The 19,718-nt window shown below is 41.3% G+C and overlaps 1 protein-coding gene across 8 annotated transcripts in view; it reads left to right on the forward strand.

Moving 5' to 3' along the window:
* Positions 1–19,718, forward strand: part of PFKP (phosphofructokinase, platelet) — an 81,376-nt gene that overhangs the window by 26,104 nt on the left and 35,554 nt on the right. For all 8 annotated transcript variants that reach the window (XM_024100969.3, XM_008162944.4, XM_008162934.4 and 5 more), the window contains exons 3-11: positions 1,521–1,598; positions 5,279–5,468; positions 9,793–9,958; positions 11,656–11,700; positions 11,812–11,920; positions 13,301–13,396; positions 15,196–15,288; positions 17,661–17,786; positions 18,414–18,478. In XM_024100969.3, coding sequence (XP_023956737.2) covers positions 1,521–1,598; positions 5,279–5,468; positions 9,793–9,958; positions 11,656–11,700; positions 11,812–11,920; positions 13,301–13,396; positions 15,196–15,288; positions 17,661–17,786; positions 18,414–18,478 — 968 coding nt within the window. The remainder of the gene's footprint in view (positions 1–1,520; positions 1,599–5,278; positions 5,469–9,792; positions 9,959–11,655; positions 11,701–11,811; positions 11,921–13,300; positions 13,397–15,195; positions 15,289–17,660; positions 17,787–18,413; positions 18,479–19,718) is intronic.

Here is a 19,718-nt window from a genome sequence, read left to right on the forward strand (position 1 = left end):
ATTACTCTGCACATGCAGCCACAAGCCACTTTACCCAATTTTGTTACCATATTGGACTGCATCTGCTTTTAATTTAATGTCCACAGGCTGAATAACAGCTGTAAATTTCTTTCCTATCAGATCTACTAGTTTGTATTTTTCCAGATTAAATCTCATTTTATTTCATTCCTCTCACCATCTTTTGCAACACTTCCCAATAAATTAGAATCTGCAAATGTCAGTATCCTGTGGTTAATAGCTATATAGTGAATTAGTGAAACCAAATTATTACTGAGCCCTACAGCTTCCCATTAGACATCTTTCCTCTTCTCATCCTGATACATTGCCATTTAACCATACCCAATGATTTTCCAAGCCAATTTGAATTTAGGTTTTGAGGCAATGTTTTAAATGCTTTATCAGAATCCAGGTACATTGCCTCCACTACATTTCCTTCACCATTAATTGTGTAAAAAAGAGCAATAAAGTGAGTCTGACCCCATTTGTTCTTTGTAATCCAGTTTTGCGTGTTGCCTTTTGATTCTGTTTTGCTCTGAGATGTTTAGAGATTTTTCCCATTACTTTAAAATGTATTTAAATTATGCTTTCTAAACAATAAATGTCAGAATCACTTTTCTTTCCTTTGTGGAGACTATAAACACTCTTGCTTTCACCTTAGTCTGTCCCCAGTACTTCATGGTTCTTCAAAAATAATAGAACGTGTAACCTTTAATGCACAGCAGATATATTGCCATTCCCTTATACTAGCTATCCGTGTTGTACTTTGATGATGTAATATTGCATTTTGAAGCTGGGGCTTCGAAGCAAATGGCTTTCACTCATATCCCATACTGGCACTTCTCTGAAGCCACTTTCCTGTTCTTCAGAATCTCAGCTTTAATTTTTATAAGTAAGTCTCTAGCTGTCACGGTTGTGAAGAAATCTTCAAAAAATATGTAACTGATGCAGAGATGAGTCTGCAGAGGGGCTGGAAACTAGCTCTGAGAGGAATGAACCACACCATTCATCTTAGTGGAGAGTTAACTCCGCAATCTGGTGATGAACATTTAATTATCAGTATTATTAACTTTTTCATCCTTTATGTAAAAAAATGAGAGGGAGGATCACAGATCTGCACAGTTTATTGAGAGCGATGACTCATGTCAATGCCACAAGTAGTGGTTTTTGGGAGATACCATCATTTACCTTCAAATCAAGAAGAAGCCAAGCCTCATGATCCAACAGGGCCCATAGGTGCATTCAAGTACCTCAAGGGGGAGCTTAAGAGGCCCATTAGAGCCAAGTGGCACATATGATCATATTGTGAACATCAACACAATTTACTGTGAATAGTGTATAATTTTTGTGGTTCATGTAAATGGGGCTAAAGTTGTGGGTGGAGCTTGGAAGAGTACTACTGTCTAAAATATATGTATATATAGATAGATATAGATATAAATGTACAACATGACCATCACCCCAGTAGTAATACTATGCAGAATGACATATCAGGTTTCTAAAATATGTTTCTCTTGTCTCAGGGTTACCAAGGTATGGTTGATGGAGGTGACAACATTGTTGAAGTATCATGGGAAAGTGTTTCAAGCATCTTGCAAGTGGTAAGTACTGTAAACAACAGAAAACAAAACAAAGCCCTCATTTGAAATCATTAACCAGAATTTTTAAACTTGAAGATCAAGGCCAAGAATTTCAAAAGTAGTCAGTGATGTTGACTGGCTCCATTTTTGGGCATCCAAGTTCAAACACCTGTTGAAAGGGCCTGATTTTCAGATAATTGATGCACAGCACCTTCCAAAAATCAGACCTCTATGTGGTATATCATGCCGGGCACCTAGAAACAGTAACCCTTTTTGAAAATGTAGGTTTTAGATTTTCAAAATTGGGGGCCCAAAGTTAGGCTCCTAAATGCATGTTTAGGTATACACATTAATCAGGAGTGGCAGAATTGTGCCCCAGAAGTTTAAAACAATGTCATATTAGTAATGTATTAGGGAAATGCTATGTTTTATGTGATGCCATGGAAGCTGTTCACCAATAAAAGTAAACATTTACATTTTTTAAATTTATATGCAAAACAATTGCTAAAAAATGAAACCATTATATGTGGAGGCTAGTGCACATACCTGGTGGGCTCCTTTAACCAGATCATTGAGCAAAACAAATTGTGCTGTAGTTACCTCTCTGCAGTATTTCTTCTTGATAAAATAGTTCTCATTTTCAATAACACATAAAAGAAAGAAGGATGTTGTTTGCCGGCCTTTCTGTTCTTTTTTATACTATTCTAATTTTATTTTGCAAAAATAAGTATTTTGAGGGAATGGGTAATTTTTTTTTTGTACTTGGTTCATAATTCTGTTTCTGAATAGAGGCACCCACTGTTAGCAGCAAATGGGTCACATGCTTCTTTCACTTAACACAGCCTCTTGCCTATTATCATTTCTGATGTTTCTAATGTGAGTCATTTACTCATTGTTTCCATCATAACTGGTTACTTTTAGAACCACTTCAAGTGTGTGTTTGTGCTGCACTCTCATTCATGGAGACAGGTTTCCCAGCTCTCTTCTTCCTCACTTTCATCTTCCCATTATCAGCTCGTTATAACTTTCAACACGTATGGGCAGTGCCAGGAAATGGTTTGGAACAGGAAGTGCTCGGTAGTGAGGCAGACTGTTTCAGATGGTAATACAAACTGTACAAATTCCAAGCTCAAATTTGGGTTGGGCCTGGCTCAGATTTCTTGTTAAGATGTTTCTTGTTAAGATTGTTAAGGAAGATTTTTCTTCCTACGTAGGAAATGATTATGAAACACTGAGGTAATAATCTCTAAATCTTCTGCTAGGAAAAAAGAAAATCTGCATTATGTTAATATTACTTTCTAGACTACATTAGAAATACAGCAAAACTATAATCAAGGACAATAAGCTTGTATAAAAGACAAAAAAGATATACTGATGATTATATATTTTCTGTAAAGCTTGCTGACAGATTTTAAACAGCTAACAAAATCATCCAAAAGACAGGACTTGATGTTCAACTACCCAGACATCTGTTGGGAAAATAATACAGCAGGGCGCAGGTTATCCAATAAGTTCTTGGAATGCATCGAAGACACATTTTATTACAGAAGGTGGAGAAAGTGACTAGGGGAGAGTCTATTCTAGATTTGATTCTGACGAACACGGAGGAACTGGTTTAGAATTTGAAGGTGGAAGGCAGCTTGGATAAAAGTGTCCATTAAATGATAGAGTTCATGATTCTAAAGAATAGTAAGAGGGAAAATGGCACAATAAAGATAATGGAATTTCAAGAAGGCAGACTCAGAGAATTGGTAGGTAAAATCCCATGGGAATGAAGTCTAAGGGAAAAAAGAATTCTGGAGAGTTGGCAGTTTTTTAAAGAGACATTATTAAGGGTACAAGAGCAAATTATCCCAATATATAGGAAAGAGGAAGTATGGTAAGAGCCCACCCTGGCTTAACAGTAGATCTTTAATGACCTGATCCTCCAAAAAGAGTCATATAAAAAGTAGAAACTAGGTCAAATTACAAAGAATGACTATAAATAAAACCAACACAAGCAAGTAGGGACAAAATTAGAAAGGCTAAGGCAAAAACATGAGATTAAACTAGCCAGGGACATAAAGGTAGCAAGAAAACATTTTATATATACAGTAGAAGCAAAAGGAAGAGCAAGGACAAAGTAGGCCCATTATTCAATGAGGAGGGAAAAAAAATAACAGAAAATGCAGCAAATGGCTGAGTGTTAAATGCCTTTTTTTGCTTCAGTTTTCACCAAAAAGGTTAGCAGTGATCGGATGATTAACATAGTGAATACCAGTATAAATCGGGGAGATCTGAGGCTAAAATGGGGGAAAGAACAAGTTAAGAATGTCTTCAAGTTCGCAGAGCTTGATGAAATATGCCCTAGAATACTTAAGGAACTAGCTGAAGAGATCTCTGAGCCATTAGCGATTAACTTTGAGGTAGTGTGGCGGATGAGAGAGATTCCAGAGGACTAGGAAAGGGCACGTATAGCACCTATTTATTAAAAGGGAATAAGGACAACCCAGGGAATTATAGATCAGTCATCTTAACTTCGGTACCCAGAAAGATAATGGAGCAAATTATCAAACAATCAGTTTGTAAGAACCCAGAATAAAATAAAGTGATAAGTAACAGACAACACAGATTTGTCAAGAACAAATAGCCTTATTTGACAGGGTAACAAGCCTTGTGGATTGAGGGGAAGCAATAGATATGATGTAACTCGACTTTAGTAAGGCTTTTGATACAGACGCACATACCTTCTCATAAACATGGTAGAGAAATATAGCCTAGATGAACTTCCTGTAAGGTGGGCACACAGTAGGTTGGAAAAGCATACTCAGAGAGTAGTTATTAATGCTTCACAATCAGACTGGAAGGGCATATCAAGTGGGTCCCTCAGGGATCTGTCCTGGGTCCAGTTCTATTCAAAATGATTTGGATAATACACTTATAAAGTTTGTGGCTGATACTATGCTGGGAGAGACTGCAAGCATTGCAAAGGACAAATCTTGACAAACTGGAGAAATGGTCTGAAATACATAGGATGTTATTCAATAAGGACACATGCAAAATTCTCCTCTTAGGAAGGAACAATCAATTGCACAAATACAAAATGGGAAAGGACTGCCTAGTAGGGAATACTGCAGAAAAGGATCTGGGGGTCATAATGGATCACAAACTAAATATGAGTCAACAATGTAACACTGTTGTAAAACAAAGCAAACATCATTCTGGAATGTATTAGCAGGAGTCTTGTAAGCAAGACACGAGAAGTAATTCTTTCACTGCTCTCAGCACTGATAAGACGGAGTATTGTGTCCAGTTCTGGGCACCACATTTCAGGAAAGATGTGGACGAATTGGAGAAAGTCCAGATGAGAGCAACAAAAATGATTAAGGGTCTAGAAAACATGACCTGCAAGGAAAGATTGAAAAAAAATGGGTTTGTTTAGTCTGGAGAAGAGAAGACTGAAGGGAGACAGGATAACAGTCTTCAAGTATATAAAAGGTTTTCTTATCTACCACGCTTGTTTCCTGCCTCATTGCCTGATATGCATGTACCATAGTTTTTAGAATGTAATTTTCCTAGAGATTTGGGTAACTCTATTATTTTCTAGTGTACTCCCATACTTTTTTTTGTTAATATTTTCCTTAATTAACAAATCAACATAAAAATTAACAACAATTTACATAAAATATGACAAAGATACATTATTTATTTCCTTTTTCCAGGGAGGGACAGTTATTGGTAGCGCACGCTGCAAAGAATTTCGTACCCGGGAAGGCCGTTTGAAGGCAGCTTTCAACTTGATTCAGCGTGGAATCACTAACCTTTGTGTGATTGGTGGTGATGGTAGTTTAACAGGTGCTAATCTCTTTCGTGAAGAATGGAGTGGACTTCTAGAGGAACTGGCACAAAGTGGTAAGTTTGCATCTCTGTGAACATGTAGAGCTCTTAGTCCTCCTTCAACTGATGAAAGAAAATATGTTGTTATTACACACAGAAAAGTTACATTCAAAGAATATTATTTAGGTTGCAAAGTCAACCACATGAAAATTAGGAAATGCTAGATTTATGATTGTGTACACATAACTTTTCAGTCCCCTTGTTCATCCATCCCGTGCTCTGAAGAAGCCAGAGTTCCTGTGGAAAAAAAATAGCACAGGATCAAGTAATTAAAGACTATCATAATGCATACACAAAAGGGGCCAAATTAAAGTTGCATAGTGTCACAGTGTGACTTGCCCCATGGGCTGGAGAACGTGGGTCCAACCCATCCCTGATTTCAGATTGAGCCACACCTTACTCCTGAGTGCATTCTGTGGCAAAAAATTAAAAACTCTGCACCAAAAAAATAAAAATTCTGTGCACAGTATTTTAAAATTCTACAAAATTCTTGCAAATTTTATTTTTCAAATAAATGTGGAAGCTCCAGCATGGCATTGGGGAGCACAGGCCACTGGCTGCACAGAGGTGGGAGATCACTGTGCAGCTCCCTTCTGGGACACGGAGTCAGTGGTATGGTTGCACCCAACCCATGACACAGCGCAAGGACCGGGCCTGCCCCAGAAACACCCCAGGGCCCTGCCCCTCTGTGCCAGGTGCATCAGGTCTGGGCAGGCAGGCTCAGCAAGGCAAGATCCAAGTGTGGAGGGGCTTAGTATGGGGGGATCCATGTCTGGGTTGAGAGGGTTCAGTGTGGAGTAATCTGGGTGCGGGCGGCTCAGTGGGGGATCCGGATGCGGGGGGATCTGAATGCACAGGGGCTTGTTGGGGGGTTCTGATTGCAATAGTAATGGGACTCTGCAGGAGGGGTCCAGGTGAAGGTTGGAGCTCAGTGGGTGGGGTCTGGGTGTGGAGGTGATAGAGCTTTGCAGGGGGGTCTGGGTGTGGGAAGCTCAGGGAGCCAGATGCTGGGGGAATGGGGCTCATTGGGGTGGGGATCTGGGTTGCGGGTGGCTCATTGGGGTGGTCCAGGTGCAGGGAGAGTGGGGCTTATCAGGAGAGGTTCTGGGTGCGGGGGGGAGTGAGGCTCAGCAGGAGGGTCTGGGCATGAGGGGGTCTGGATGCACAGGGGTTGGGTGTATGGAGGGGCAGCTCCCTGTACAGTGATTCCTCCCACTGCAGGTGAGGAGCGATGGATGCAGGAAGCACAAAGGTGGCAGTTTGCAGAGCTTCCTACAGCCGGGGGAGAAATCTGGGGGTGGATCTGACACAGCCCCAGATGCCGTGCATCTGAGCCTGGTGCAGGGTAGGAGCCACCAGCCGGGTCTTCCCCAGTCCTGCCCCCTGCCCCACAGTGATTTACGTCTCTGCCGCCTTCCCTGGGTGCCCGAAATATACTGCTGGGGAGGGTCATATGACCGTTCTTGTGGCTTCCCTTTGCTTCCCTGTCAGAAAGTCATTTTTCTGCAGGGAAGCAAAGGAATCTGCGAGGGACATAAATTCTGTGCATGTGCAGTGGTGCAGTATTCCCCCAGGAGTAACACCTAGGGGAATCAGGTAATTCACTATAAAGAGCAGAAGGTGGCTGCAATATGTCGGGAAGCCCAGGGAGTTGCAGCTATGCTCATGGACATTGCAGGGAGAAAAAGGGCTACTTCTGGACCATGACAGTAGGGAGCTTGGAGGGTAAAGCCCAGTGAGAAGGAGGTTCCTGAGGGGCAAGAAACTCTAACTGCATTTGGGACTGGATGTCAGAGCCCCAGCAAAGGAGAGCTGGGAGGGGTCAGATTGGTATGGAAGAAAAGTTCTGAGAATGAGAGAAAATAGCAGAGTGAATGAATGGATGTTTTCTTTTTGTTGTTGGAATGGATTTTAGTTTGGGGCTCTGAATTGCTGGTAACTGGTCCTTGTATTAAACTAGCCCCAGTCAGGGATACTGTTAACCAGAGAAAGCCTCTGTGAGTTCTTAAAGGGCCCAGCAAAGAGGAAAAAAAGAGGTGGGGAGCTGCAGAGACATCGCTGGCCACAAGGGGTGCTCAATAACACAGTAATCCTGTTACACACAGGAAACCATAAATCTGGCATTTTCTATGTTTTAAGTGCTAGACTTTGCAGCCTAAATAACTTTCTTTAATATTGTCTTTATGTGTGTAATGTTCTAGAGTTTTAATTAAATGAAAAAAAGATAAAGCCAAGTTTTATTATGTGCAGCTTTAACCACCTCTCCACCATGAATCAACAGCAGGGTCTGAACCCTGAACCTCCAGCACTGCTACTTATTGAAGTACCAGATTAACAACATTGGCTGGCACCCAGAGAAGGCTGTTTTCTCTGAGGAGGGGGTAGGGATTTGGATTTATGGGATAGTTGGGGGAAGCCCAGTCTGGCCTGGAGTTCTCTCTCCCCCCCACCCCAGAAGTCAGGGTTGCTCCTGTCCCATATGTTACCCCAGAGGGATGATTGGCTTCTGGTACCATGTGGTGGATCTGTGGGTGGTAGGCCTCTCTCGGTCTCTCTCTCTCTCCCCCTTGCCCCCAGCCTGGGAGTTGGAAGAGCTCCTGCCCCATGTGATTCCCCAATTGAGGGCAGGGCAAATGATTTATAAGCAGAGAAGCCTGGTTCAGCTCAGCTCTTTCCTCCCCACCTCTGCTTCACAGCTCTGTCAGCTCCTTGGTGCAATTTGTGATGTGCTGCTGGTTTGGTGCTAGCATGAGCTTGGGCTGGGGAATGGTCAGTGAGTTTATTGGCAGGCTGCCAAAATTTCCTGCGGTTATATCTTCTCTGCATTAGTTTGGGTGAGAGGTTTGCATGTGTGGATAGGGTCGGGGGTAGGTGCAACAAACAATACGAGCCAGAGTTATCTCTGCAGTGAAGACATATCCTGAGAGAGGGTAATGGTGATTTTTAACATTTAATACCTTGGCCAAATCTGAATGGAATTTCATGGGACAAAAAAGGCATGCTGTATCCCAAGGGGAAACCCCTACCGAATATCCAGACTTGCTACAAACAGTAGAGGTATGAGACCTTTTCAAAGAAAAGATTTATAAGAAACCTTTTGAATGGATAGTGTTAGGCAACCTTTATATAGACATTGCTACCACCTTCCTCTCTATACTAATAGAAAATGTCCCAACTATTGTATGTTGCTCAGTTGCACCAAAATGGTGCAGTGGACGTGGTTGCAGTGAGGTTGTCTCCTTGATGCTATAAATTGCAGTTTATGCTTGTGTTGGCTCCAGTTCCCATTGCTTTAATTCACTTCCTCTACTTTATCCTTCTGTTTTTCTAAAAATAAGTAATCTGAGATTGGAATTTAGTCTTAAACACATGAATAATATACTGATGTAAGTCTTCCAACTGAAGTCACCGGGAATACTCATGTGAGTAAAGCTATATACTTATTTTCAGACTCAGCCCCAAGTGTATTGAGCTGTCACATCACATAATCGCTGAGCAACTTCTCAAAAAGATTCCCAGGAACGGAATGAAATATGCATTGTGTAATATATTAGCAATGTCACATTTGTGCCCTCTTTGGATAGCTGTATTTTGGCCCTAAAATATTAGACTCTAAAAAAAAACAACAACCACCCTTTCATAGCACATTCTTTGCTAGCACAAATTAGAAGTTTGTCTTTGGCAAAATTCTGTAGCTTTCCTGCATGTAGAAATCTAAATGACTGACCCAGTATTTTTTCACTGTAGTTTGAGAGAGACATGCTTAGATTTAGAATGCGGCTTCTCCATTCCCACTCATTCATCAGTCATGAAACAATGTACTGGAGTCTTTCAGTCACACAGAAAGGGTTTCACCCAGCATTTCATGCTGGCGACCATATATTTTCTCTTCTTTTAGAATTTCCTGTCCACTGGAACATGCTCGGTCACATCCACAATTCAGTTTCCCCCCCTCTACTTCTTCACCCCGTCCCATACATTGAGCGTGTAATCTGAATGATGTTTTTTGGGTTTAGGGAGTGACAACCTCAAGACTAGTTCTAAACTCCCTGAACAAATGGCCTAGCAAATCACTCGGTGGGATAAAGTGCTTTTGGTTTGTTCCAAAAGACCCTTGATCTTAAAGAAAAGCTGTCCTCTTGCTCCAAGAAGTTTTATTCGGTTTTTAGCTTTGGCTAATCCTTTCCCTATGGAAATGTGTTTTTTATTTTAGAAATTTTAACTCTTACAAAAAAAAAAAAAAGGACTAAATTGATACATTGCAGCTACAATCTGATTGTGCTTCATCTCGTGTGGCTGGCTATTGTTAATAGATGGTTTTACGGCTATTTCTCTGCAGGCAAGATTGAAGAAGAAGCTGTGAAGAAATATGTTTACCTCAACATTGTGGGGATGGTTGGATCCATAGATAATGACTTCTGTGGCACAGATATGACCATTGGTACTGACTCAGCCTTGCACAGAATCATTGAAGTTGTGGATGCCATCATGACCACTGCTCAAAGGTAACAGGATGCATGGGGGAGTACACGAGATTTTAAAATATTATATTTTTCCCAGTGGTAAAATCAGGCATGTTTATGATTTAGTTGTCATAGAATACTTCATATGTATGAATTAATGTGATGTAAGGTTCTTAGACTGCATAGACCCAGAATTATGTTGCGAGCAAAAGTTAACCCCTTACCTCTTGAATTGGTTTGTGTATTGTGGGAGGGAATTGGGGGAAGGATGGTTTGAGAGATGGATCAAACATGGACAGGGAGCATTTTTATGTGTGTTTTGTGTTTGTAAATTTAATCCTTTTATTTTGCTAACTGGATTGAATTGTGCAAATATACTTTCTGTTTTCATTTGTGACTTTCTAATTAAAATATGGATGATGATGATGAAAGAAAGAGGCTTATAACTTCGGGGAGAATACAATGTAATCTGGGCAATGATTGTGCAGTGGTAACCTCCATCCTAAAATGCAGCAATACCTTATTTCAGTCCTGGGCCTTTCATGATCACAGGATACAGTCAGGCTGCACTCTGTTCCAAAATCTGGGGTGCCTGTGAGATATGAACAAACGTCCATAAGGGAAAACAATGAGAGTGCAAACCTGAGCACGAGTAAACTCAGATCTCCAGAGGCAAAAAATTGATCTGTTAATCCAATTTCAATTTGTCCATCACCTTACTATATTCAGCATCACAAAACTTTTAAGAGTGAAATTCACTCCTGTACAGGGCAGCACAAGGCCCTGTGCACTAATTAAATCCCACTTCAGCACAGAGGGCTGGTGGTGGTTCTCTGCACAAGATTGAATTTTACCCTAAGAAAACTGGAACTCTGGAAGAGACTTTTCTGAACTGGTGAGAAAAGATATATAGTTACAGCTCAGCTATGTTGTCACTTTGACTGATATTTCTCACTTCGTCAGACATGTGCAATGGTATGAAAAGTAGGCAAGAGTATACAGAAGGCAAAAGTATTCAAACTTTAGCCAGAGAAGCAGGTGCACTAAAGCTTGGCTTTCTTTTTAAGTATCTCATATTTATGCATTGGTATTCCGTGCTACAGAAATACATTTGAAAAAACATAGATACTTGATTCGGTTTCACTCTTGACAAATAAAGCAATGACCATGCTGGTTTTACAGTTAGCCTGGTAATCAATGGAATTATTAAAAGCCAAATGGTTACAATCCTTGAAGTGACACTACTGTGATTGATGGATTAAATATTCTTTCACCCTTTATTTATGTATGTATGTATGTATTAACTTATTTTTTATGCAAAGTTTTGGTCTCTTACAAAAATAAATCAATATATTTTAGAGCAGCACTACAATAAAAAACTGGTTTGCATGTACAGTGGATGAAAAATAATTAAAGAAATATGTATTGCATTGCTCTGAAACCTTTGCCCCCTCCTGTCGCTCCTTGTAGTCACCAGTCATTCTGTATATTCCTTACTGAGCACAGCCTGCATCTGGGTAACATCCGGATGTGAACATTTTTAAAGAGGGTACAATATTGAGCACTCTAGGACTAGTTCCCTCCTCCCCCCATCAGACAAGTGATTATACTTTTACTTCTGGGTTTACTGTGTTATTCTTGGTGTAAGGGACTGATCCCAGCTCCCGTTGACTTCAGTGGGATTTGGATTGGGTCTTTCAGTTGCAATAATGTTGTTGATCTCTCTTGTCATTTTATAGCCATCAGAGGACCTTTGTCCTAGAAGTTATGGGAAGACACTGTGGGTATGTACTGTTCTCACAAGTTTGTGTCTAGTAAAATTTAATTATAAAAAAACCTAAGTTTTGAAGTTTAATTGTCTTCTTATTTGTGTTTTTTTAATGTGTGCTTACTAGGTATCTAGCTCTTGTTAGTGCATTAGCTTGTGGTGCGGATTGGGTATTTATTCCGGAATACCCCCCAGAAGAAGGATGGGAGGATCAGATGTGTGTTAAGCTTTCTGAGGTAATCTGTAACTGCATCATGAACATTCTGTATGTCATGTGACGCTCACATCTGAAAAGAGGTGCCTAGCAGCATAAATGATATGGTCCAAATCCTGTCCAGTAGGATTCAATCAAATTTTTGCTATTGATTTCAGTGGTAGAACTATTTGGTCCTAAATGCCTCTATTCCTGCATTCTCCAGCTGTTTGAAGCACAGTTAGATTCCGTCTAGGGCTGCCATAGGTCCCGCAAACATAGCCATAGTGGATCTGTTTTCTGGTTTGTCATCTTTCTCCTTGGTGTCTTATGCAGAACATTTAATTTTCCTCTGGAAACTTTTCTACATGCGTATTATTTCAAAGAGCATTAATATAATCTAGTATAAAAGTGGAATTATGTGAGTGCTTTCAAACATGTAGTAATGCATTAGCATACGGAAAGCATACACTACAAAACTTACAAAACTAGGATAGTATTCCCATCTCTTTGAAATCACCCGCTTAGCCAGCAGAACATTTTTAAAGCGAAGACATTTCCAGCAATTAACTGGTTTCTTTGCTGATATCAGAAGCATATGAGGCAGATTAACTCTGAAATCTTGAAAGGAAAATAAGACCACTTCTTCTACAAGGCTTGTGAAAGTAAGAATGAAAAATACCGGATTAAGTATATTAGTAGTAATAAGAATCTAAACTGATGCATTCCTCTTGGTGTCCCAGTGTATGTTTTCTTTTTGTGTGAGTCTCCGGGAGTGAAAGATCTCCAGGATATGGAGCAGTGTTGAGATTTATGTCCTGTCCAGCACAGCACATTTTGACAACACTAAGTTAATAACCGGGCAAATAAAGTAGAACCTCAGAGTTACGAACTGACCAGTCAACCACACACCTCATTTGGAACTGAAGTACACAATCAGGCAGCAGCAGAACAAAAAACCAAAAAGCAAATACAGTACAGTACTGTGTAAAATGTAAACTACTAAAAAATAAAGGGCAAGTTTAACAGTTTGACAAGGTAAAGAAACTGCTTCTGTGCTTGTTTCATTTAAATGGTTAAAAGCAGCATTTTTCTTCTGCATAAGAAAGTTTCAAAGCTGTATTAAGTCAATGTTCAGTTGTAAACTTTTGAAAGCACAACCATAATGTTTTGTTCAGAGTTACGAACAACCTCCATTCCTGAGGTGTTCGTAACTCTAAGGTTCTACTGTATACAGGTGTCTTTCTCTCCTTTTCGATTGGATTAGTTGAGCTACAAATATCTTTGGTAAATTATCCAAAGGAAAAGATTCTAGTCACTGGAGTTTAATATACAGTACAGTAGTTTGCTTTCAAAACTCTTTTTTTAATGGCATATCTTGTTTCAGGCCTTTTTTCAATATCCAATGTTTTCCTTCTCATAGAACCGTGCACGAAAGAAAAGGCTGAATATCATAATTGTGGCAGAAGGTGCCATTGATTCTCACAACAAATCTATAACTTCAGAAAAGGTTAAGGATGTAAGTATCGAACCTCTTTGTAATGCAGTTTCTGCTGTGGCTATAATTTAGTGTAGTTCCCTTTCCACTGCTAAAACTAGAATTTCCACAGGCATTCTGGTAAAACAGCCTTTTACAGTACTTGTCAGTTGCATTTTTATGCTTCTGCTTTATGGACTTAATCCAGAGCCCATTGAGGTAAATCGGAATCTTTCAATTAGTTTCAATGAATTTTGGATTGGGACCTATTTTTTTGTTAAATTAGAGGGCAGTCAATGAAGTGATATTTTTAGAGACTTGATCTCGAGGAGATCTGCTTAAATTTGTCTCAGATCATTAATTATTATATGATGGTATCTGATGGTCCTTGGGGAAATTAAGTGATGGTCTGTCAAGTTCCTGGTGGACTAATGATGCCCTTATCGTCACAATTTACCAGTAAAGGAAACATTTGGGGAAATATCCCCAAGGCCAACGATTACATGGGCACTGAGAGTGGAATTACCCTCTCATGCTTGGAAATGGTCCTTTTTGGAAACAAGTTTTGAAACACATTCATTGACAGAATGGTGCCGGGGAAACTTGAGCGGACACTGCTCGTGCTTCACCTGTTCTGTGATTACAGCACTTTGTTCTCCATAGCTGTCAGTCTGGCACTTTTCAGGAGCACTAAAATAATGAAGTCGTCCTTGACTTATCAATATAGAATTGTACTCCATTTAAAAAACTACAAATTAGTTGCACCGATTAGCGTTTTTAAGTAAAAGTGTGCAAAATAGTTGTTACTCATCTTGTTATTTACAGAGGAAAACACTACTTGCTTGTTACACAGACTTCGGTCTGTTAAAATGTCTAGGAAGCTGTAAATAACAGGAATGTAACTCTTGGGGAGAGTGAGTGAGGTGTTTAGACATCTCCTTGCTGGCCTTGTAGGAGAGGGGAAAGTATGCAGTACTTACTTCTGTTTGCTTACATCCTAACCTTATTCTGTAACAGAGGAGATTTTGATGAATGATCATATTTTAATTATCCTGGACTTGTACTTTACTTATGAATAAATGGACTGAAAAGAAAATGTAGCTGGAAGAAGTAAATAACTGCATACGATTTTCTTTTGTGTCTCTTTGTGCACTTTTTTCAGTATAAAATTATTTCATTCTCTATGATTTTCCTAATAAAAACATCAGGCTATTAAACTGGACAAATTTTACTGTTACTGAGAGGGATAAAAACCAACATTTTTAATTTGGTGGAGCCCAAAGTTTCTGGAACAAATTGTTACACCTCCTTTTGTTCACGGACATCAGCCAAAGGCAGTGAATTAGAAAATCTGTATAAGGCTAAATGCCTTCACTGGGGCTTTAATTGCACAATTACTCCAAGATATTTAGTATTGTATATTTATAATATGGTTATAAAGAAACCCTATTACAGTAGATTATTTTTTCCAGACTTCTAATTGTGATCTTTAAACCTTTTTTATAAGGTTAAGGACTGTTTTTCTAAGTGCTCATTTATTACTAAATAAATGACATCAGTATGCCTCTCTCTAATTAAAGCATTGTAGCCAAAACAACTTCTTTACCATTATTAAACTGAACCTTCCTTCCTTCACAGTAGGAGTCTGGAGATTAGTTTTCCTAACCTAGATGCAAAGAGACTTAAGTAAATTCCTTAGTTGTGTCACCTTTGTTGACGTGTGAACATTTATATTATATACAGCATAATATTACAATATTCCCAATATGTGCACACTATATAACTGCCGTAGTGACGCTGGTATTTTATATTTCTCATTTACGCTTTGAAATTCTTTGCAGCTTGTGGTTCAGCAGCTGGGATTTGACACTCGTGTGACTATCCTGGGTCATGTTCAAAGAGGTGGTACTCCTTCAGCTTTTGATAGAATTTTGGTGAGTGAACCTATGATGATAACGTATATCTGTCTGCAAACCTGGAAGAGTGACGTTGCAACAGTAGTAGCAATGTGCTTCCACTTATGCATACATTTTCCTTCTAGAATTTTGAATCATTTATAAAAATCAGTTAATACCCTCAATACTTTTGTGAAGTGGCCAAATATAATTATTGTCCCCAACTCAAGCAACAGAATAGTAATGCGGTTTGCCCCAGGCAACATACAGAGACTGTGGCAGAGCCAGGTTTAGCACTCAGTAACTAGTGGCTCCTAACTCCTTGCTGATTCCATTGCTGCCTCTCTATAGGAGGGAGATTTAAGCCACAATTGGAGAATCACATCAAATCCAAATCGGTCCACAGAAATCAATACTTACGTGCGTAATTTTTTTCTGGTTAGGGGCCATCTTCTATTCTGCTATTTTAGGCATCACTCTAAATGGACAAAAGAATTGGGAGTTACACAAAAATATGGATTATGTACAACAAAACCCTATACACATGCATATTAATCACCTAGAATTGGGGTGACAAAGTCTAAGACCTTGTCTCCACTAGGGAGTGTTTGCTGGTATAGCTATAGCAGAATAGTCATACGATCAAACTCTCCAAGCATAGACAGGGTTTATATGGTAAAAAAAAGTACTCTTGCTAGTATAGTTTATACCAGTTCCCCAAATGAAATAAGCATTGCTGGTTAAAGAGTTTTTTTTGCCAATATAACTACAACTACACTAGGAGTACTGCTGGTATAAAAATAATCACACTACACAGAAGCATTACTATACTGGCAAAAGTTTCTAGTGTACACCTGGCTTTAGACTGCCTTTGCTACACATCCTTGCAGTGCTGCATATCAAATCACCAACCTAAATTAATGAAAGATATAGTTTGTGGATTTGCAGAGAGCATGCACATATACATGCTCAGTTACTACTGATAGGTGCTGTATATGGGGCCATATAAGTAGGTGGGTAGATTTAAAAAAGAATGACCTTCACTGTAATGTATGTATTAATAATCATATTTACAAGTAATCCTATTTCCTTTAAAAGAGCTCTGTTCAAAACCTGACTGTGCAATGGGCTTGACAAGCCAGCCGTGAGAGCAGTCTTACTTGTCTTGTGGGTCATAGTACCCTAAACATAACCAGCTGTGATCTAGGGTGACCAGACGTCCCGATTTTATCGGGACTGTCCCGATATTTGCTTCTTTGTCCCGCGTCCCGACCAATGTTTGGTCGGGACACTGGACAAAGAAGAAATTTTCCCTTCCACTCTGGCGCTCGGCCCCCCACCCCGCTCCGGCTCCGCCCCCTCCTTCCCCCATTGGCTCCCTCCTCAAATCCCCGCCCTGGCCCCGCCTCTTCCCCAGCATTCCTCCTCCCTCCCAGGCTTGCAGCATGGCGGTGCAAGCCTGGAGGGAGGGGGTGGCGGCGGCGGCGCCTGGATCCTGGAGCTGGTGAGTCAGCTCCAGCACCCGGGCACCGGGCGGGCGAGCAGGCAAAGGGGGCCTGGCAAGGGAGGGAGACAGGGAGGCTCAGCTGTGAGCCCCCCCCCGCCGCGCCAGAGGGCTTCTTCCCGGGCTGCCTCACCCGGGGCCGGGAGTGCAGCCTGGAGGCTGCTCCAGCCCTGCAGCCCGCGGGGCAGCGCGGTGGGTCCGGGCGGGGGCAGCGCGGAGCGGGCGGGGGCTGGGTGGGTGGCACGGGCCGAATCCCCGCTGCTGCTGGGGAGCCCCGCGCCTCTCCGTCCCGCTCGCGGCTGCGGCTCCTTCCCGGCCAGACGCGCCCCCCGGCTTGCCCCGCGCACATGCGGCGCGCGTCCAGCTGCTCCTTCCCGACGGGAGGGAGACTAGGCGCGGGGGACGCGCGCCGCATGTGCCCGGGGCAGCGGGGGGCGCGTCGCGTCGGGAAGGAGCCACAGCCGCGAGCGGGAGGGAGAGGCGCGGGGCTCCCTGGCAGCAGCGGGGATTTGGCCCCTGCCGCCCACCCAGCTCCTGCCCGCTCCGCGCTGCCCCCGCCCGGACCCACCGCGCTGCCCCGCATATGCCCGTGGTGGGCCAGGGGGTGGGAGGCTCCACAGGGAGGGCAGCATGCGGGGCCTGCTAATGCCCCAGGCCCCTTAAAACTTTTTTTTTTTGCTCCCCCCCCTTTTTTGCTCCGCCCCCTTTTTTGGCTCCGCCCCCGTCCCGATATTTTACACTGGTAATCTGGTCACCCTACTGTGATCACAGTTATCAAGGAGTGATTGTTTTAACGATGTAAAGAGAAATTTCCCTGTTTCTGTGGTGGGAGCCAACTAATTTACTCCTTTTAATACTGAGTGCATCCCCAAATACAGAGCCATCTCTCTCTATATTTTATTTTCAGGCAAGCCGTATGGGCGTGGAAGCTGTCCTGGCCCTTCTAGAGGCTACAGCAGATACCCCTGCTTGTGTTGTGTCCCTGTCTGGGAACCAAGCTGTCCGTCTGCCTTTAATGGAGTGTGTGCAGATGGTGAGTTCCGGGAGAAGAGCCAGTTTACACTTATTCATTAACTATAGCAAAGTGCTCTAACAATCAATGGTCTGTTATTAGTTATAACACATGAATGGAACACTTAACTTGGTAATAATGATCTATTCTTATGTCTTTGCTGTGTGTAATTACTATGTAGTTGTTTTAGGGATAATCACTGACAAATGCAGTCCAACAAAGAAACATTGCTGCTTTTTTTTCAGATTTGGAAACCAGTATGGTTTTTCAGTTTCATCTGAATCTTTCATTTTGCACCTTGTGTCTTTGATTACAAAATCTCCATCCATTATAGCTCATTTGCATTAATCTGGTTTCCTCCTCCAAAATTATTCAGTGCTCATCCCAATTTAAGTAAAAAAAAAATCTTCTGTGGCTCTTTTAGCTGCCAATCTTCCCTCTCCTGCCCTCAAACCTGCTTGTCCTCTATAGAAATGGTAAGAAAAATATAAAAATGCCAGTGTGATGCAGGTCACAACAGACAACAAATCAAACAACAGATTGTCCTTTCAGGATTCCAAATAGCAGTGCTGTTTCAGAACAGATCCATTTACAGTACAGTCCTTAGTTTACTAATCTTTTATTCTATTCTTTTCATTAATTTTTAAGACTCAAGAAGTACAGAAAGCAATGGATGAAAGAAAGTTTTGTGAGGCTGTGAGACTTCGTGGAAGGTACAACACATCAAATCACACCCATCTATCTGCTTTAGGAGATACTGAACTGCTTTGCCTTCCCGTTAATGTTCCGGGGTGTGGGGATGCTCATGCATTATTCTGCATAACTATCCACTCCCCTTCCTCCTGCACCTCAGCTTAATGCTTTGCTGAAGCATAGGCAAGAGTTCAGTCTTTACAGGATTTTTCTGAAAGCATTACACAGAGTTAAACCTCAGGACTATTGTATGTAAGACTCTGCTAAATAGATGGTAATAATCCCCAATCAATTTAAAAAAGTGCACCACACTTTCTTACTTAAGTAAACATTTAATGCTCACAAAACACACTTCAAATAGGATAAAATGTTATAAATAGTGTTTGGAATACTATGAATAACTTTTAAGCAAAATCTCTAAGAAAGTAAATCTGCTGGTGTTCCTTATATAGACATTCCCCCTTTTGTTTCTGTTACAAACATTCAAATATAAGGTTTCAACATAACATTTTCTGTTCATTAGCAAACACATCAAAACACATTCTGCTCTGATCGTCTCTCAGAGATGATTTTTCAGTCTTTATGGTATGACTATGGTATGTTGTGTGTGTCACCTGGACTCTTCAGAGCATGAGAAATAGCAGCATCTCAGTCCTTTAAAACACTTCTGAACCCCGTCAGCAAACAAACAGTCCTTGGATCTCCACAGCTAGCAGGAGTGCAGCCCTCAGGTTAGCAGCTGACCAGTCCTCTCAGTCGTTGGTGAAACAGTATCTTGTTTCCAAAGTGGCACAGGGATTGGGACTCAGTCCACATGGCAGATGCATCGCTTAGTCCTGTGTCAATCAGCCACTGAGTCCACAGGGCTGTCTTTAACTCCTATACTTATAACCTTTCCCTCCCTTGGTCTCTGACTGACTCAGTTCTCAGAGCATGACTAGAGTATGACCTGCCCGGTGGGTTGCCCACAATGAGAACTTCCCACAGACCCTTAGAACCAGCTACTGAGCATGTTAGTTTAACTCCCACACCCTGTTCTACAGTTTCTATGCCCTTCTAGCTGAATTGCCCTGTCCTGCTCTCAGCATGTATGCAGAGACAGAATATCCAGCCATGATCTAGGTCTCTTCTCCACTGCTTCTCTTTCCCTCCTAAGAGAAACAAAGTCAAATGCTGCAGTACCAGGCATGTGGGTTACATTAACACTGGCTATTTTATTTTAAATAATGTAGTTAATTATATTGCCAGTAACAGTGGTAG

Source organism: Chrysemys picta, chromosome 2 (genome assembly GCF_011386835.1).
Source record: "Chrysemys picta bellii isolate R12L10 chromosome 2, ASM1138683v2, whole genome shotgun sequence".
In the NCBI taxonomy this organism is placed as follows: Eukaryota; Metazoa; Chordata; order Testudines; family Emydidae; genus Chrysemys; species Chrysemys picta.